Source organism: Callithrix jacchus, chromosome 8 (genome assembly GCF_049354715.1).
Source record: "Callithrix jacchus isolate 240 chromosome 8, calJac240_pri, whole genome shotgun sequence".
In the NCBI taxonomy this organism is placed as follows: domain Eukaryota; kingdom Metazoa; phylum Chordata; class Mammalia; order Primates; family Cebidae; genus Callithrix; species Callithrix jacchus.
This window is the reverse complement of record NC_133509.1, coordinates 37,013,796-37,034,626: the sequence shown is the minus strand read 5'-3', so window position 1 is coordinate 37,034,626 and position 20,831 is coordinate 37,013,796. Positions and strand designations below refer to the sequence as shown.

The 20,831-nt window shown below is 39.4% G+C and overlaps 2 protein-coding genes across 12 annotated transcripts in view; one reads left to right on the top strand and one right to left on the bottom strand.

Moving 5' to 3' along the window:
- Positions 1-18,957, top strand: part of FAM227B (family with sequence similarity 227 member B) — a 315,059-nt gene extending 296,102 nt beyond the window's left edge. For 5 of the 6 annotated variants that reach the window (XM_078334214.1, XM_078334215.1, XM_054239626.2 and 2 more), the window contains 4 exons: positions 581-657; positions 1,774-1,848; positions 4,060-4,129; positions 13,082-18,957. In XM_078334214.1, the coding sequence (XP_078190340.1) occupies positions 581-657; positions 1,774-1,848; positions 4,060-4,129; positions 13,082-13,186 (327 nt within the window). In that variant the 3' untranslated portion in view covers positions 13,187-18,957. The remainder of the gene's footprint in view (positions 1-580; positions 658-1,773; positions 1,849-4,059; positions 4,130-13,081) is intronic. The other variant, XM_054239628.2, reaches the window with a different exon arrangement.
- The window catches only part of GALK2 (galactokinase 2), a 123,454-nt gene continuing 115,846 nt past the window's right edge, over positions 13,224-20,831 (bottom strand). For 4 of the 6 annotated variants that reach the window (XM_035259619.3, XM_035259621.3, XM_035259617.3 and 1 more), the window contains exon 10: positions 13,224-13,774. In XM_035259619.3, coding sequence (XP_035115510.2) covers positions 13,567-13,774 — 208 coding nt within the window. In that variant the 3' untranslated portion in view covers positions 13,224-13,566. The remainder of the gene's footprint in view (positions 13,775-20,831) is intronic. The other 2 variants (XM_078334216.1, XM_035259622.3) reach the window with 1 other exon arrangement.

The following is a 20,831-nucleotide window of genomic DNA, read 5'->3' as shown; positions in this document are numbered from 1 at the left end:
GATGTGGTGGCTCACACCTGTAATCCCCATACTTTGGGAGGCCAAGACAGGAGGATTGCTTGAGCCCAGGAGTTTGAAGTACAAGACCAGTCTGGGCAAGGTGGCAAGATCCTGTCTACTCTCAGGAAGCTGAGGCAGGAGGATTCCTTGGGCCCAGGAGTTTGAGGCCACAGTGAACTATGACCATGCTGCCACACTCCAGCCTGGGTGACAAAGTAAGACCTTATCTCAAAAAAATAAATATATAATTAAATGAATTTTGGTAATTTTTAATATTTACATTTAACAAGTTGCTGCTTTTAAAACAAACAGACATATAAAAGATAATTACAGGATTTATCACACTATTAAATGCCCTATGGTTATTGTGGTTGAGATAATGGGACACACTTTTAAGTGGTGTTGTCTTCTTTCAGTCCTCTGAGTGTGACTTCAGACATAATATTCGTGTTTATACTTGAGACTCTTTATCATTGGGAAGCCAAGCTCACATGGTCCCCTTGGTTCTTCTGTGAAGGGTACTATTTACTTCCCAAATGTTCCTAATTGAAAATCATTCCTTAATAATAAGCCTAGCACACTACCTGCTCCAACATACCGTGACGTTATAAAGGACGCAAAAAGACAATTTGCAAGGAACCGAAAGGATTTTAGGATGTAAGTTGATGCCATACTATTGTTAAATATAAAATAATACTTTTTTAGAGCTGGAAACAATCAGAGAAATCATCTAAATTAAGTTCCTTATTTTAATGGCGAGGCGTCATGTCTGAGCATCTTATAGACTGATTCTTTTCAGGTAAGCGTCTAAGGTATATGTTGTAACCATGGAGCCATGGCAAGTGAGAGAAACAGAAAAAAGGAAGGAAGATTTTCTTGGTGTGACTAGAGGGGTGCACCCCAACATGAAAAGGCAAGAGCTTCAGGGAATGGAGATTGGAGTATTGTCCATTTACAAAGATAAGCCCTGGAAAACTAGCAGAAATGTTGCCTGCAGTGGAAGGAGTTCCCTGGAGCTGGGGTGGCAGCTGGGGTGGAGTCAAGCAAGGAAACCACGACAAGAAAGTCCTTCCTGAAATGTTTTCTTGGGGGAACATTTTCAGTTATTTGTACTTAACTTAAATGATTGCTTGTGGTCATTTATCATAATCTGTCCTAGGAAGCCAGGAATGGGTTAATGAGAGAATATCCATCAATTTTTACAAGAACAAATTGGGAGAGTTCAGTTTTTCTATCCTCGCTATCAAGATTACTGCCTTGAGATTGTATTACCTTTGGGGGAGGATGATCCTCCCCTTTGAGTGCCTCCTGCTGTTTAAGGAGGACATCCAAGAGAAGTAAATGGAGGACCACCAGTTACGTCCTGTCCAGCAGGCAGATCTAAAAGCCTGCACCCCTGCTTTCCAAGAGTCCCCATTCCCTTCTCTCGCCCACCCACCCACACACATATGTGCACATCCACACACACATACCCCTTAGACTTCCTGTGCTTAGTGGAAATAACACGGATGGACACTTTTCTAGAGGGCCCCTGTGGTAGCAGAAGGTGGAGTCCAGCTGTGCTCAAGTGTGGTGGGTGGTACCTTCAGCACTGTTTGTAAGAGGGAATGTGCTGGGGGATTCTTGACACTAAATAGTGCATAGGAAGGGAATGAATCGGTTTGTAGAGGGCTTTTACTAACACATGTATGTCAGTAAATTGTTGATTTCTTCTTTCCCAATTAGTAACGCCTGCATTATTTTAAAATTTAACTTCAAACTTTGACTTTATAGGGAAAAGCATAGAATTAATGAAGAAATAAAATGTCTAAAACGTCAGCAGGAAAGAATTGACAAGGAGCTTGATAGGTTTGTCCCTTATTCAAGTTTGTAGTGCTTAAGATCATCTTTAATTGAAGAGATGTGTTACATAAAACCACAAAACTGCAAAAAAGGTTTTCTAGTTAACAGTTAATCTGGAGTAATTTTAACTTCCTGTAATCACAAAATCATTTACTCTGCTAATTTACTTAATTGTTAAACATTATCATCATCTATTTTTACTCCTCCAGCCATAGGACTCAAGTTCAAGCCCTTTTAAAAATAAACCTATAAGCCTACCCCATCGTGTGGAAGTTGTAAACTAGAAAAACAACCAATTTAGCTGGTCTCTCTTGGGCTAGTTTTTTTATTTCTCTTCTTCCTCTGCTGCTTCCCCTGTGCATATAGACATTTTTCCTCAATGAAGCAAGAAAAATTGGGCTCATTTAATTTATTTTAGAAATTATAAGAAAACTATATTGAGATTACTTTATAGTAATACTACTTCCAACACACCCACAAGCACATGCAGAATAAGAAGTATCAGACTTACCTGTGTAACAAACCTGCACATTCTGCACATGTACCCCAGAACTTAAAGTATAATAAAAAAATTATCAACAAGTCCAGCCCTTCAAACAAGCCCCCCTAGGGAGACTATATAGCTTTGTGCAGTCACAGTTCATACTATTAAATACTATTTTAGAACTTACAAAGCTACTTTTCCAGGGACATGAGAAAATTCAACCCACTGCTTTAGGATCTTATCTCACTTTTCACCAAAAACTTTACCACTGAGTTTTCTGCTTCACAACACCTGTTACAAGGTTCCATTCTGGGTGAGTGTTACATGTTTCCAAAAATCAAATGTGGACCAGAGTTTTCACTGTGCACTGAGAATACACAGAAGAATGTAGGACAATTCTCAGAGTAACTCACAAGAAGTGTTCAAATTTTTTTTTTTTTTGAGATGGAGTTTCGCGCTTGTTATCCAGGCTGGAGTGCAATGGCGCGATCTCGGCTCACTGCAACCTTCGCCTCCTGGGTTCAAGCAATTCTCCCGCCTCAGCCTCCTGAATAGCTGGGATTACAGGCACGTGCCACCATGCCCAGCTAATTTTTTGTATTTTTAGTAGAGACAGGGTTTCACCATGTTGACCAGGATGGTCTCGATCTTTTGACCTCGTCATCCACCCGCCTCGGCCTCCCAAAGTGCTGGGACTACAGAGCACTAATGTAAGAGAACCTCGACTAAGCAATCCCACTCTGCCTTCAGGGGTAGCCGAGTCTAAATGCTGAAGAATCATCGAATAGGCCTTGCAAGGGGTTAGCGCATCTAAACTTTCTGCCTCAACAAAGTGTATTTGGGATTTTCAGAAAATTTTACTTCCTGCCAATTTCATGGAAAAAATAGTTTTTAAAAACTTGAAAATTGCCAGTGAAAGTAATAGCCTTATGTATCTTTTATTCTGCTTCTCTTTCTCTCATCTGTGTTACTTTTACTAATGTTTCTTCTGGTTTCAAGTTTCTATCCTTCCTTGCCTAGTCTACCATTACTTCTCCCCTTATTCTTAGATCTCTGGAAAGGTTCCTGCTGCATCCTGAATTCAATCATTAAAGTCCTTCATAAATATTTCTTGAATGAATACTTGGTGACCGAAACCATGAGATTCCTGGATCCCTGCTTGCAATGAGCTTACAGTCTAGCAAGTGCTCTCACCCAGTGGCCTTTTCCATCTCCCTCTCTTTCTTTCCTGTATCTCTCCCTTGTCAGTCTCTTTTACTCTTCTCTCCTCACTGTCACTCCTTAAAGTCTAAGCTAGAGCCTCACGAGTGGAATCAGTTAAAGCGATACTATGTGAACAATCTAACTAAAGAGGATGTGCCATTGCTGGGATGTGAACCACACAGTGGGTGGAATTGAGAGCTTGAGTCACAGTGCTTGGGTTCAAACTCTCTCCTTGCTAGGTGTATGACTGGTGTGTGTGTGTGTGTGTGTGTGGGTGTGTGGGTGTGTGTGCGCACATGCGTGTGCACACACGGGCAGCAGGGGTAGGTGTCTGAACCTATCTGAGCCTGTTTCCTCATTTATAAAATAGGATAATAGTAGTATGTACTTCAGAAGTTTTAAGAGTAATTGAATATGTAAAGTGCTTGGCAAATGCCTCACATGTTAAATTCTTAATAAATGTGACTATTAGATGGTGTCAGTATAAGGACAATTCGTTTGGTTATTGATTTTCTTTATTCCATGATTAGACTCCAAGCAAAGGCTACCAAGAAACCTGATGAAGTTAAACATGACTTTGAGAAGTTCCTACATAAACTGGTATGTTTTCTTTCTGAAAATAATTGAGAATTCTCTCTCTACCTTCTCTTATATAGACTGGACAATATTTCCTAAGCAATGTATTGTGGCACACGCAAATTACAGTGGCAGAAGAGAATACATTCTTGTCATTTAATCATCCACATGCACATGTAAGATAATCTCTGTTTTACATATTTAGTGACAGACAATTCACATCCATTTTCCCCATTTTAAGCTTCTGACCAGGAACAGTTTATGCAACTGAAAAGCTCAAATGCAGTTAGAATTACAAACTAATCACTGATGTTTGAAGTTGTATTTTGTTTTTCATTAATAATTTAACAAAATCATATTGGGTACCATCAGCTGTGTTAGATGAATAGTTCCTGCCCTCAACTAATGGAAACACAGGCAGAATATGATAAGGTTCTAAACAGTACTCAAGTATTAAAAAGAAAGAAAAGAAAGGAGCCTGTTTCATCTTTCTGATTTTCCTTGTCAACTTCTCTTTTGCTTCTCTTTACCGGTGGGCAGTCTTGTTAAATCTGAAGGACCTCTTCCCTCCCAACAGACAAGAACATGCAGTGACTAGTGTACAGTAAATCTGAAGGCTGGACAATTGGAGGTCAGGAATAGAGGACAGCCTTTTATTTTCAGTATGTCAAGGCTTCCACTCAAAAATCTAGACCAGTCCCATTGGGGATGGCTAGTATAATGTCAAAAATGGGTCAAATCAAATTCCTACATGGGCCAGAAAAGTGATCGAAAGTAGTGAAACACCTGGGTGTTGTATAATATACCAAAAGGACAGTATAATAAGCAAACAGGACTATTCTTTTTCTTGTTGAAACAGGGTCTCATTCTGTCACCTGTCACCCAGGCCAGAGTGCTGCAGTCAGGGCTCACTGCAGCCTTGAACTCCTCAGCTCGTGATCCTGCTGCATCAGCCTCCCAAGTAGCTGGGACTGCAGGCGCATGCCACCACTCCCAGCCAAGAATTACTTTTTTACATCCACTCACAAAAAATATTCATTTTCCCCTTTTTGGGGGGAGGGGTCTGTCTTCTTTCTTCCCTACTATTGATAGAACGTGGGTACAGAGAAAAACCTAATTAGAATACAAAAACAAGAGTGCAAGTGTGCTGATAAAGTGCAGATGACCTCAGCTGGTAAGTGGTAAATGATTTGAGTACCAGGGAAACTATTATACAAATAGCTGTGGAAACTGTAGTGCACTGGAAAGCCGTGCCTCATCTAACAAGGCAGGTACTATCTCAGCCCCAGTTCATTGATGCCCTGCAGAAATGTAGGACAAGTAGTCTCAGATATTCCACCACTCAGTAATCCAGATTCTTCTGTATAATCTTCTCATTTGAAGCCCAAGTTTTTAGTCATTCTGTGGCCCAAACTCTGTACACCTGCAAACCAGATGTGGCCCATGGGCTGCTGGGCTATAACCCCTGATCTAAATGCTGCCTAGATTTGAGTCTTCAACATCTAGCTCCAGCCAGTGTAGCCAATCTTATTCTTCACTACATAGCAAAACAAACCCTTCATTCTCACTGAACCTCCTACATGCACCATGTTTGCCTGTACTCAGGCTTTGCTCATCTGCAGCGTGAACTCCACAGCTTTTAAACTCTATTCATTCTTTAGGGCCATGTTCAAAGTCCATTTACTGCATGATCTTTTTCTAATGCCCCTGGACCTATCCCTTCCAGTTAAGTTTAGCATCTCTCTTAATGTCTAGAATACCACATGGTGATGGTAGGACTGAAACATTGTTCTTTTTTTCAAGAGAGAAATCAAAAAAAAATATAGGATAGATCCCTCACTTAGAATGATCATGTGTGTCCCCCAAAGAAGAATGCACATCGGAAATTTTTACTCACGTTTTGCAAAGAAGAAATCCCATGGTAAAAATTTTAAATGGAACAGCAAAGCAAAGATAAGTGCCCTTTTTTTTTACACCGATCCAAGTATCTTTAAAGAATTATATCCCATCCACAAATCCTTTGTGGAAAGTGTGTTAAAAATAGATTATACATTTAAATAAATACAGGTTTTAGATTTTAGGGTTTATAGAACTGAAAATTCTTTTAACAAATTTGACTCGAGTTTTCTCAGGCATTTACCTTTCTGCTAAGAATGAAAATGCACCAGAAGTTTATTTTAAAGTAGAATATTGGCTTTCCTAGTATTCTATATATGACTATTACCCTTCAAGAAATATAACCAGCTTTGTGCAGGCCTCCCTTAAACTGAGATTCTAGATAGTGATGCCCAATCTGTGAGTTAAACATTAATGAGCTAATAAAATCACAGAATAATAAGTAATTGTGATAATTTTCTGGGTAATTCATTCCATAAAACCATTGCTATCTCATTTATCTGAGTATTTCAGCAAAATATGTTGGTCCAAATCATTATGTAATTCAGAAAGTGCTTCCTGTATTCTGTCCACAAGAGGAAGCAAGTAATTTGCCATCACTGGCCAAATGTTTCTGCCTACTCTTGATATACATACAGACACCCATCAATACCATTGCAAATCCCAGGATTCATTAAGTCTTTTCATAGTCACTCTCACCCACATACCTGCATACCTGCCTTACACTGAGGTACATATATACAAACAAGCTTTGGTAAGCACACAAAAAAGGGATATAAGGAATGTGTGGGATTTCTCAGAAGCCTCTCTTGGATTACAGAGGTATTTGAGAAAAAGTAGTCGAAAAAGAATGAGAATAAAGTAAGTTCTATGAACAAACTGAATTATCATTCAGATAATTCTTTCTTTATTTATTTTTAATTTATTTGGGCTCTGGGGTACATGTGCATGTTCCATGGTACATACATGCCCTGGTTTGTGGTCTCCATCCCACCAGCCCCCACCCCTGCCACCCCCTGGTCATCTACATCAGGCATTTCTCCCAGTGTTATCCCTCCTCATCCTCCCTGTGCCCCTCCCCCCATTGTCTCCACCCTCCCCTCCCCTCCACCCCCCCACCTAGCCCTGTGAATGTTGTTCCCTTCCCTGTGCCCAAGTGTTCTCATTGTTCAACACCCGCCTATGAATGAAAACATTCGGTGTTTGGTTTTCTGTTTTCTGTCAGTTTGCTGAGAATGATGGTTTCTACGTTCATCCATGTCTCTACAAAGGACACGAACTCATCATTTTTTATGGCTGCATAGTATTCCGTGGTGTATATATGCCACAATTTTTTTGTCCAGTCTATCATTGATGGGCATTTGGGTTGCTTCCAGGTCCTTGCTATCATAAACAGCGCTGCAATGAACATCCATGTGCGTGTGTCTTTATGATAAAATGATTTCTAATCCTTTGGGTATATACCCAGTAATGGGATTGCTAGGTCAAATGGAATTTCTATCTGTAGGTCCTTGAGGAATTGCCACACTGTCTTCCACAATGGTTGAACTAATTTACACTCACACCAACAGTGTAAAAGTGTTCCTATTTCTTCACATCCTCTCCAGCATCTCTTGTCTCCAGATTTTTTAATCATGGCCATTCTAACTGGTGTGAGATGGTATCTCAATGTGGTTTTGATTTGCCTTTCTCTAATGACCAACAATGATGAGCATTTTTTCATGTTTGTCTTCTTTTGAAAAGTGTCTGTTCATATCCTTCACCCACTTTTGAATGGGTTTATTTGTTTTTTTCTTATAAATCTGCTTTAGTTCTTTGTAGATTCTGGCTATTAGCCCTTTGTCTGATGAGTAGATTGCCAAAATTTTTCAGTTGCCAGTTAACTCTAATGATTGCTTCTTTTGCTGTGCAGAAGCTCTTAAGTTTAATTAGGTCCCATTTGTCTATTTTGGCTTTTGTTGCCATTGCTTTTGGTGTTTTAGTCATGAAGTCATTGCCTATGCCCATGTCCTGAATGGTTGACTAGGTTTTCTTCTAGGGTTTTTATGGTGTTACTTCTTATGTTTATAGCTTCCTGGATATGGCTAACCAGATTTCCCAATGCCATATGTTAAACAGGGAATCCTTTTCCCATTGCTTGTTTTTGTCCGGTTTCTCAAAGATCAGATGATTGTAGATGTGTGGCATTGCCTCCGAGGCCTCTGTTCTGTTCCATTGGTCTATATCTCTGTTTTGGTACCAGTACCATGCTGTTTTGATAACTGTAGCCTTGTAGTATAGTTTGAAGTCAGGTAGCATGATGCCTCCAGCTTTGTTCTTTTTGCTTAGGATTGTCTTGGCTATGTGGGCTCTCTTTTGGTTCCATATGAAATTTAAAGTGGTTTTTCCAGTTCTGTGAAGAAGGTCAACGGTAGCTTGATGGGGATAGCATTGAATGTATAAATTACTTTGGGCAGTATGGCCATTTTCAGGATATTGATTCTTTCTAACCATGAGCATGGAATGTTTTTCCATATGTTTGTGTCCTCTCTTATTTCCTTGATCAGTGGTTTGTAGTTCTCCTTGAAGAGATCTTTTAACTCCTTTGTCAGTTTTATTCCTAGGTATTTTATTATCTTTGTAGCAATTGTGAATTGGTTCACTCATGATTTGGCTCTTTGTTTGTCTGTTACTGGTGTATAGGAATGCTTGTGATTTCTGCACATTGATTCTGTGTCCTGAGACTTTGCCGAAGTTGCTTATCAGCTTAAGGAGGTTTTGGGCTGAGACAATGGGGTCTTCTAAATATGCAATCATGTCATCTGCAAATAGGGACAGTTTGACTTCTTCTTTTCCTAAGTGAATGCCCTTTATTTCTTTTCTTGCCTAATTGCTCTGGCTAGAACTTCCAGTACTATATTGAATAGGAGTGGTGAGAGAGGGCATCCTTGTCAAGTGCCAGATTTCAAATGGAATGCTTCCAGTTTTTGCCCATCCAGTATGATATTCGCTGTGGGTTTGTCGTAAATAGCTTTTATTATTTAGAGTTACGTTCCATCAATACCTAGTTTATTGAGAGTTTTTAGCATAAAGGGCTGTGGATTTTGTCAAAGGCAGTCTCTGCATCTATTGAGATAATCATGTGGTTTTTGTCTTTGGTTCTGTTTATGTGGTGAATTACGTTTATATAGATTGCATATGTTGAACCAGCCTTGTATCCCTGGTATGAAGCCTACTTTATCGTAGTGGATAAGCTTTTTGACGTGCTGTTGGATTTGGTTTGCCAGTATTTTATTGAAGATTTTTGCATCAATGTTCATCATGGATATTGCTCTGTAGTTTTCTTTTTTAGTTGTGTCTCTGCCAGATTTTGGTATCAGGATGATGTTGGTCTTATGGAAAAAGTTAGGGAGGATTCCCTCTTTTTGTATGCTTTTGAATAGTCTCAGCAGGAATAGTTCCAGCTCCTCTTCGTTAGAATTCAGTTGTTAACCCATCTGGACCCAGACTTTTTCTGGTCAGTAGGCTATTAATTGCTGCCTCAACTTCAGACCTTGTTATTGGTCTATTCAGGGTTTCAACTTTTTCTTGGCGTAGTCTTGGGAGTGTGCAAGTGTTCAGGCATTTAACCATTTCTTCCAGATTTACTGGTTTATGTGCATAGAGTTGTTTGTAGTAATCTCTGACAGTAGTTTGTATTTTCAAGGAATCAGTGGTGATCTCCCCTTTATAATTTTTTATTGCATCTACACGATTCTTCTCTCTTTTCTTTTTTATTAGTCTAGCTAGCAGTCTGTCTATTGTGTTGATCTTTTCAAAAAACCAGCTCCTGGATTTATTGATTTTTTGAAGGGTTTTTTAATGTCTCTCTCTCTCTCCCTCCGTTCTCTTCTGATCTTGGTTATTTCTTGTCTTCTGCTTACTTTTGAGTTTTGTTGATCTTGCTCCTCTAGCTCTTTCAATATTGATGAAAGGGTATCGATTTTAGATCTTTCCTTGTTTCTCATGTGGGCATTTGTTGCTATAAATTTCCCTCTAGACACTGCTTTAAATGTGTCCTATAGAATCTGGTACGTTGCATCTTCATTCTCGTTGGTTTCAAAGAACATATTTATTTCTGCCTTCATTTCATTATCCATTCATCATTCAGGAGCAAGTTGTTAAGTTTCCATGTGATTGTGTGTTTTTGAGTGCTGTTCTTAATCCTGAGTTCTAATATGATTGCAGTCTGAGAGACTGTTTTTATGATTTCCATTCTTTTGCATTTGCTGAGGAGTGATTTACTTCCAATTATGTTGTCAATTTTGGAGTAAGTGCAGTGTGGTGCTCTTACTGATAATGTGTATCTGTGGATTTGGGGTGTAGTGTCCTGTAATGTCTGTTAGGTCTCCTTGGTCCAAATCTGTGTTCAAGTCCTGGATATCCTTGTTGACTTTCTGTCTCGTCGATCTGTCCAGTATTGTCAGTGGAGTGTCAAAGTCTCTCACTTTTATTGTGTGGGAACCTAAGTCTCTTTGTAGGTCTTTAAGAACTTGCTTTATGTATCTGGGTGTTCCTGAATTGGGTGCATAAATATTTAGGATAGTTAGCTCTTCTTGTTGCATTGATCATTTTACCATTATGTAATGCCCTTCTTTGTCTCTTTTGATCTTTGTTGGTTTAAAGTCCGTTTTATCAGAGACTAGGATTGCTACCCCTGCTTTTTTTTGCTCTCCATTTGCTTGGTAAATCTTCTTCCATCCCTTTATTTTGAGTCTTTGTGAGGCTTTGCATGTGAAATGGGTCTCCTGAATATAGCACATTGATGGGTCTTGACTTTTTATCCAGTTTTCCAGACTGTGTCTTTCGATTGGGGCATTTAGGCCATTTACATTCAACATTAATATTGTTATGTTTGAATTTGATCCTGCCATTTTGTTACTGGCTGGTTGTTTTGCCCGTTAATTGATGTGGCTCCTTCATTGTGTCATTATTCTTTACCATTTGGTATGTTTTTTGCAGTGGCTGGTACTGGTTGTTCCTTCTCATGTTTAGTACTTCGTTCAGTAGCTACTATAAGGCAGTTCTTATAAGTGACTAAATCTCTCAGCAATTGCTTGTCCCTAAAGGTTTTATTTCTCCTTCACTTATGAAGCTTAGTTTGGCTGGAAATGAAATTCTGGGTTGAAAGTTCTTTTCTTTAAGGATGTTGAACATTGGCCCTGACTCCCTTCTAGCTTGTAGGTTTTCTGCCGAGAGATCCTCTGTGAGTCTGATGGGCTTTCCTTTGTGGATGACTTGACCTTTCTCTCTGGCCGCCCTTAGGATTTTTTCCTTCATTTCAACCCTGGTGAATCTGACAACTGTGTGCCTTGTGGTTGCTCTTCTTGAGGAATGTCTTTGTGGTGTACTCTGTATTTCCTGGATTTGAATGTTGGTCTGCCTTGTTAGGTTGGGAAAGTTCTCTTGGATAATATCTTGAAGAGTGTTTTCCAACTTGGATTCATTCTCCCTGTCACATTCAGGTACACTGATCAAGCATAGATTAGGTTTTTTCACATAATCCCATAGTTCTTGGAAGCTTTGTTCATTTATTTTCATTCTTGTTTCTCTAATCTTGCCTTCTCATTTTATTTCATTGATTTGATCTTCTGTCTCTGATATCTTTTCTTCTGCTTGATCGATTCGGCTGTTGAAACTTGTGTATGCCTCATGAAGTTCTTGTGCTGTGTTTTTCAGCTCCATCAAGTCATTTATGTTCTTCTCTAAGCTGGTTATTCTAGTCAGCATTTCGTCTAACTTTTTTTTCAAGGTTCTTAGTTTCTTTGCATTGGGTTAGAACACGGTCTTTTAACTCAGAGAAGTTTGTTATTTCCCACCTTCTGAAGCCTGCTTCTGTCAATTTGTCAGATTCATTCTCTGTCTTTTTTTTTGTTCCCTTGATGGTCAGGAGTTGTGATCCCTGGGAGGAGAAGAGGTGTTCTGTTCTTTGATGGTTTCATCCTTTTTGCACTGGTTTTTTCCCATCTTTGTGGATTTATCTCCCTTTAGTTTTTGAAGCTGGTGATTTCAGGAGTCGTCTTCTGAGTGGACTTTTTTTCTATTGAGGTTGCAGCTGTATATTTTTTGGCCTGTAGAGGGCGTTGCTGGGCTCTCTTGGGTTCAGTCAGGTTGTTGGGTGGGTGGTCCTTCCCTGGAGTTTGTTTGCAGGTGAGATTGGCCCCACCTTCCCAATGGCACCTCTCCCAGGGCTGGATCTTCCTGCTTGGGGTCAAGCTGGTGTATTTGCTGCCAAGCTCTCTAGTGAGGGCTTCAGTTTCAGTTCTGTGGAGGTGGGGCCTCCCAGGCCTTATGGTCTCTTTCCCTGCTTTCAACTCTGCCTGCGCTGTGGGATGGTCCATCCTGCTTGGTGTTAGTCCAAACTCCCTCCCAGATCCCTGTGACAACTTTCTGCAGGGAGGTAGCCACTACTCAGATTTGCATCAACTACCCACGGCACCCCACCGTCTGTCAGGGCACTAGTGGACCATGGGTTGCAGGAGGGATAAGGTAAGCCCAGGATCCGAAACAGAGCACTGAGAGGGTTAAGTCCCCTGACCCTTCAAGCCAGCTGCACATTTCAGTTGGTGACACGCCCCACCCCCGCCCCCCATCTTGATTTGCCCCCTGGGCAGCTCTTGTCCTGTGGCTCCTTCCCTGGGCCTAATTTCAGTGCCCTATCAGTCCCACAGAAATGAACCTGGCACCTTGTTTGGAATCGTGAAGTCCTCTAGCCCTCTGTGTCTCATTCGCTGGGAGCTGCATTCCGGTACTGGCTTCTCTCAGCCATCTTGGTGCCCCCTCAGTAATTCTTTATATCAATGTGAATAGAAGAGACTCAAAGTATCTTTTTTCTAAGTTTTTCTATTAAGTGATGGAGATAGCTCAGGGCCAAAAAATTGAAAGTGGTTATTTATATGATATCACATAGTTTAAAAATATTCAAATGAGTCTGAAATTTCTTCCTGTATCCTTCTTTTGTCAAAAAAATTCCTAACTCTCTTGATAATTGGAGAAACCTCACATTCAATCACAGTGTCCAAGAAAAATCTGTGAAACTTTAATCTTGTATTGTTTTCATAGCGTTCTGAAGCTAAAACAGAGAGAGGATGTGTGGCATCACTGTTATCATCATCATCATCATCATCATCATCAACAGAAAACTACAACTCTGAGGAAGAACACTAAGAGAAACCAGAAATGAACTCTACTCAAGAATAATGCATACAATTCAATGGTATCAGTTTAATTGTAGCAATATATTTAATTCAAGTCCAATCCATGAAATCAGTATTGTGTGTTTTACCATTCATCTTTAAAAATCTTCAAATCAGTATATTCTTAAAAGATCTGTCCTCTTGGCTCTTAATAGCAAAACCGTATTTTAAGATGGCAAAATAACCATTATGAAGCATAGAGAGCTTTCAACCATTTCTTTGGAAATACATCTTGATAATAGGAACCATTCATCATAATACAAAACAGAAAGAAGATTAATTTACTGTGGCATAGAAAGTCCTGCCAATTCCTAAGCACCCTAAATAGTTTCTCTGAGATTTTTACATTTTTCAGGCCTCAAGAAAAACCAAAGCCCCGCCTCCAGGTTTGGTAGCAAATAAACTCTGTTTCTCTGGTGCTAAGCTTCCATCACTCCTCTGGTAATAAGCTTTGTGCACATTTGCTAGGAAGCTGATCAGCTTGTCCGCAGGTACTATTGACACTGTGCAGCCTCCCCATCCTGCTCCAGTAAGTCGTGACCCTTCAGCCCCAAACTTCCTAAAGCAATGAGAAAAAAAATATTAGAACCTATAAATATTAGAACCCATAAATGAAAATACAAGTGATTTGCTTGGTTTCTATAGAACACATAGCCTACCTAAGTTACATGAAGAAAATATATGAGAGGTTTTTAGGTGTCATCAAACATTTCAGGACATTAACACATTTAGACTGTTTCAGAGCATGATCTGGAATTTTTTGATTGTATCTAAATCTAGTCCCTGGTTTTGACTCCAAGTAGTAAAAGCCAACAGTACTCCTCCCATTTCATGACTGGCAACAACCCACTGTAATACTGATTCCATAAAGTAGCCACTTGAAGAGTTGTATAGCAAGCCTACAGGTAAATCAGGAAGGAGCGATTAAAATAAAACAGGCAATGGTAAAAGAAATGTAGGTAACTCTGAATCAGAAGGTCACTCCAAATGAGGGCAAATAGAAATGTAAAGGGCACAGTCGTATACAAGTTTTCACCACTGGCTATTTCAGCTGTATTCTTAAGGCTGGGCTATTTCAGAAAGAAGAATCAGTCCCCTAGAACAGACAGCCTCATTCACTGAATAAACTTAGCAATAAAAAGCTTATTATTAAACTCCAGGTTGAGTGGGTGGTTGGTTGAATCTCTAATGGAAAATTAAGCAAATCTTTCCACAAAGAGGATGGCAGTCCATACCACCTTCTCTGTGCCTTCTGGAGCTGGTCTGATTACTGAACTCAAAATTTGACATTAGATGAGATGTATCTGATTAGGATGGCAACAACTATATAAAGGACCACACAGCAAGAGGTAATTTTAGTCACTGTAAACAAGGTACAGTTTTAAACCTAAGATTTTAACCAAAGTGAAAGGACCTATCACAATGTACACAGATCACTCGGCTTTAAAAGATCCAATTTATCCTGACAACAAAGTTAACATGTACTTAAAATGAATTATTCTTAATAAAATTCCCTCCAAATTATTAGTGGATTAAAGGCTATATAATTGATTTGGCAAAATTTTGTCTCTTTTTTTCAATCCAAATGAGATACTTTATTTTCTGGACATAGCAATGGAACACTACGTTTACTCTAGAATATCAAAATTACTGCATGCCAGTAATTGATTTTCTCTTCAATGATTCTTCTCAGTTGATTTCTTTTTATCACTTGTTTTATTACATATATTAAAATATGCTTTTCAAATGAAAATAGGTGTTAAGAAAAAAAAATGCTTACAAACAAACATCACTGATCTCCTCCTATCCCTTAAACATTCAGCTTATGAATGTAGCTGAACTAAGCCTGAAATCTCATCATCTAGACTGAAAAATTTCTCTGACCTTGAGATCCTTGAATTATTCTAAATTTCTAGGTTGGCAAAGGGTCTGTTTGCAGTTTGTTGATTTCAAAACTGGTTGTCATATGTAGTCGCATCAAACTCTCACTGTGGAAGATGCTGGGAAAAACTGAGGTGTCACTGAAGTGTCTCTGGAAGACCCTAAAATATGGGCATTAAAGCCAGCCATGACACGGCATGGTGAAGAACACTGTGCATTCTTATTTAAGATCCAAAATAGGCCATTTTGCTGGACTCAAGTCATCAAGCCTTTAAGGGTCTTCAGTGAACTTCTAAAAGGCATATTTTATTCTATTTTCTTATTTAAATAGTTTTTTAAAGCTGTGGTTTTTCAAAATTGAACCTAAAGCAAACTGAGAGTATTGTTTTTAATCTGGCTATAAAATCTATAGGAATTGAGCCAGAGGGTCTGTTTCCTGAGACTTCTACTAGTTTCCAGAGAGCAGAAGCTGGAAGTCTTTCTAGGTCAAGATACTCACTACTGAGTCTCCAGAGCTGCTCTGTCACCACTCTGCATGCTACAGATGGTCTGAAGTCATCAGGGCTCAAATTTCCCAAATAGAGAATGATAAGTGCTATTATAAATAGCCTTCTGCCCCTGAGTCAGTGACACATCTGATCACAAGTCAGGGCTGCCCCAGCAGCTGGTCAGTAGCCTGCCCAGCTACATATACTTATAAAGGCCGAAAGATCTATCTGCAGTGTTCCCCACTGGTACTTAATAGACCGTTTGGCATACGCCATAGAAATTCTGAGAAGACCAAAAGTTAGTAGCAAATATACACTTTAAATAAGAAAGAAAAGTAAGTGAACCAAGGGTGTTTAGCAAACTTTTCATGTTTGCACCTTTTTCTGGAAGAACGATAAATCATTAAAAATATATCTCCTGAACTATTGCACATCAGAGAGGCAATACAAGAATTACAAAAACCAAAACCCCAAAATCCCTCAGATCCCACTTTGATGATTGTGCTGCCTGGATTGGGAATAATGTGGAAAGGTTTGTCAAAGCAACAAAGGCAGCCTCTGCTTTATAAAGCATGATTGACAAAGGCTAGGGTAGATGAAGGATGGAGATTATGAGGAATGTTCTCTTTGATCCTTTTATTGCTAAAAAGTATACTCACAGAATTAACTATCCAGGCACCCAATATAGCCAAAGTCAAATTTCCTACTTTTAAGTGAACTAATTTGATCATAAAGCGCTTACTAAGTTGCAAGATACAGAGCAATGGAGAGGGTGGGGAGGAGATCCAGAGAGACCCAACTGCACTCACACTTGAGAAAGAGGGAAGGTAAGAAGTTAGGCTTTGTATTTCAATTCTGTTCCATTTCTTTCAAAATAAGTGAATATATAATATACAAATGGATATGAAATAAATTATTTCAGGAAATCTTGAATTTAGGAATAGGTCACATCCATCTCTCTGACCCTAGCCCAGCACAATTCTAGGCATTTAATAGGTTCTACTAAATGGCTGCTAGACTAAAAATAGTTGTTTTAAAATATTTTAAAAATTATATGTAACATAAGCAGTCAGCAGTGTATTCTTTACTTGGGAAGACTTCTACCTTCTGCCTCTAGGAAATGGCAAGAATCACATGTAAGAAACCGTCTAGGACAGTTTCTATGATTTTTACAGCCAGGTTAGAAACCATACCTTCAAATCGCTTTAGAGTCAAGAAACCACAGCTTCAAACACTGTTCAAATGAGAAAGGATAAGAAAATATGCCTACAAGTCTACTTTAGAAATGTAAGCCACTTAAAGGCCACTGAAGAGCAGGGGGTTTGTGTCCTGCAAATGGCATGTATATTCATAAGTAAAAGAGGCTCAAAGAGAAGTAAACCTCTAAGGGAAGCTGAAATGGCTCTTTCCCTTGTTTTATTTTTTTGATTGGGTATGCAGATTAGCACTTAAGGTCATAGTGAAAGAGCACGGAACTATGGATTTGCACTTCATTCTTCCCCTTGACGACCTTGTCAAAAGAATGGGTGTGAGAGGCTGAGCAGCCTCACCATGGAACACATTGCAGAAAGATTTCTGAGGAAGACAAAGCAAATTAACTTTTGTAATCAAAGTTGATCCATTAAAATTTGTCATTCATCTTCCTTAATAGCTTGGGCAATAATGCAGCAATTAATCTTCTCTAATTTCAACAAGTGCCAAACAGAAATAAAAGCATTAATCATTTTGTCTTAAGTGAAACCAGGGAACCAATAGTGAATGAGCTGTGTCACATTTTGTGTTCTCCAGTAATCCTACTTAAAATTTTGTCATTTCTTTCTGTTTATATTTTGTTCAGTTACAAGAGATATCTTATAATTCAGCAAAAATTATCTTTTTTCTTCATTATTCTTGGTTTCTTATAATTTAAGTTCTAACTTTGGTTTTTAATAATTTAATCCTTAATAATTTAAGTTTTAATTTTTTAAAAAAGCCTCACTCTGTAAGGATAGTTTTCTTCCTCTTCCCTGCTCCTTTCTTTAGATTCTAAACTGATTTTACCTTGAAGAGCAGGAAAAGGCTCAACTGAAAAAGAGACCTAGCAATGGTGAGCTCTACTCTTTCCCAGTACCCCTTCTCTCCATGTCACAAAGTTGTTCTATACCTCGTCCTATATGCTAACTACCTAGAGATGCCTTTTTAATTCAGTCTAGCTCAGATCACTCTAAGATTTTCTGCTTGTGTATAGCACCTTAGGTATTCTAGGTATTCAAGTACCTCATTTACTCATTCAATTAGTTGTCTTTTTATACAAATAGTTTCCAAAAAGGCCTTCGGGAACACTAAAGGAATTTGGAAATGCTGTAAGTGGACCAGGGAGGGTGATATAAAGATTATTTTTGGCAATGCTCCTCCTTGAACCCATTTCAGCTTCCCTCCTACCTCTGGGGAAGTCAAGCAACCTGCTCAGGCTGCCCAGTCTTAGTCACACCTTCCTTACTGATGTTAACATTTTTAAAGGTGGCAGGGAATTGTGGAGGTGGTGGTGGTTTTTAAACAAAGAAATACTTTGCCAGAGGTTGAGTCAGTGGCAACAGTGGCTCACACCAGGCATTGCCAGGACCCCTTCCAGTAAGACCAACACCTTCTCTGCCTGACCCAGTAGACACTGACAAGGCTTCAGGAGGAACTAGGGCTTACAAGTAGCTCCACTGTTCATTTATTTGAACCTTTCCCCATGTTACTACCTGCTACTCTTCCACCGTCTGTCTTCCCCATCCTTTTTAACCATCCTTTATCTTATTCCCACTAATTTCGATATTCTTCTGAACCCCTCCTCCTTCCCTCATTACTTCTCAGATATCTTAACAAGAGAAAGTCACAGCTTTTGAAACTGGAGAGTAGACTGCATTTTCACATGGTATACAGATATCCATGTGAAAATATGTACTGACTGAATGAAGGAGGGAAAATGCCTGCATCAACTTAATTCCTCTAAGTCTATCCTCCTCTGAGGTTGCTCTGCCACTTAGGACCTTTCAGTAACTTGCAACCAACTGAAACATTTCAAGAATATTATCTGCTGGTCACAGTGACAGCAAAAAAAAAAATTAATAAGAAGCTTTAAGGACCAGACAACTATTCTGGCCAATATTTTCAACAAGCCAGAAAATCTTTCAATATGGAAAACTTGAACCCTATATGATTATGGAATAAGTAGAAAATAACTCTAATACTTAGCAATTGACTTTCCAAACAAAACAAACATGAAAAAGTGATGGAGCTCCTGAATTTTCACAGAACTAAATTTTTCTCAGAAAATGAATACAGTAGATTAAAATGGTCCAGTCAGAAACACTTAGCTGCCATTAAGAAAGGATTTTCCAAAAACAAATTAAATGAAGATAAATAAAAGGTACTCTTCCAAACCCATTTAAGACATAGTCATAAACTTTTTCACTAAAACTTATTTTTAAAATGTGTAGATCTATAGACTTCTAGAACAGAAAAAGGCAATGGAGATTATAAAGGGAGACAATAGTTCAAACTCACAGAGCTCAGATTGAAAAGAGCCAGAATGCAAACTTTCTTTCAGCCCACTTTTCATCCCACTCTACACATTACATCCCTGCTCAACATGACTTTGCTTAATGTTCAAATGCTGGAAACTTTGACAACAAAAGCCTTCATCATAAAGCTTCTAAGCTAGGCGATGAAAATAGGTTACATACAAACACACACGTACACACACACATATATATGACCTACATTTGAGTGTAATCACATCTCAGTATAACCCAAAGGGAGAGGCAGGTTTGGCAAAATCATTGGATTGAGAGCCAGGCTTTCCAATGAACTCATTATGTGACATTACTCAAATCATTTACTCTCTTAGTGCCCTCTTGGATCTCTAAGGTTTCTTCCTGATCTAATATTTTATGCTACTCTAAGATAACTCATACCCACCCACAACGGTAAAGTGTGCTTTTCAAAAATCAGGCTTGTTTTTTTTTTTTTTTGAGACAGAGTTTCATTCTTGTTACCCAGGCTGGAGTGCAATGGCGTGATCTCGGGTCACCGCAACCTCCGCCTCCTGGGTTCAGGCAATTCTCCTGCCTCACCCTCCCAAGTAGCTGGGATTACAGGCACGCACCACTGTGCCCAGCTAATTTTTTGTATTTTTAGTAGAGACGGGGTTTCACCATGTTGACCAGGATGGTCTCAATCTCTTGACCTCGTGATCCACCCGCCTCGGCCTCCCAAAGTGCTGGGATTACAGGTGTGAGCCACCGCGCCCGGCCCCAAAAATCTGGCTTTTAGAGGAACAAGGAAAGTTTCTCAGTTCAAAAAGCCAGGAGTTGTCTTGATGTCCCTCTTTCACCCACACAGCAATTATCTAAGTCTTCCTTCCAGGCATCTTTGGCATAGAATTGCCTAGCATTTCCATTTCCCCCTTTCTCTTCTCAAAGCCAGAAGCCTTCCAATGGCCTACACAGCCTATGTGTTATGGCTCCCCACTTCCTCCCTTACTTCACCTACTGCCTCTCCTTCCTTCCTGGCCCTCTGCCATGCTGATCTTGCTGAGCCTCACACATGACAGCCAAGTATCCACCTCAGGGCCTACGCACTTGCTGTTCTCATTTATTCACCTCCTTTAGGTCTCTGCTCAAATATCTCTTCCGCAATGCGGCTGTCTTCAGCCGCTCCATACAAAGAGTACCCACCCAACCCTGTATTTCTTCCGATTTTTTCCATAGCACTTATCACTACCATTCAAATTATTTTTAATTGTCATTTCTCTCTTTCCCCACGAGAATGTAAGCTTCACGAGAACAAGTACAGGTTGACCACTCTAGGAAGAGAAAGTTCATTTGAGAATTCCAGGAAGCTAGCAAACACCTTTCACTGCTTTTCAAGTGAGATTCAAACCATCCCACTTCCTTCCAGGCAAAGACATTTCTTTCTGATCTCTGCAAAAATAATTCCACTTCCTCTTATTTCCAGAACCGAACAATATTTGTTCCTTCCATATACTAGGCCCTTGATATTTTCAGAAAAGAGTACTTAAATGAAATAAGCTGGGAAAGGCTTTTGAAAATTAGTGAGCAAGCATGTCAGCAGATCTTCCTCAATGCTGTGGTCAAGTCTCTTGACAAGCTGGGTTACACAGGCCATTTGTGATCACTGGAGTTACTCGGTTTAAATTTTTCAGGCTGGGAGTGTGGCAATGAGTGAAGCAAGCCACAGGTGCCAAGTGGTTAATTACAT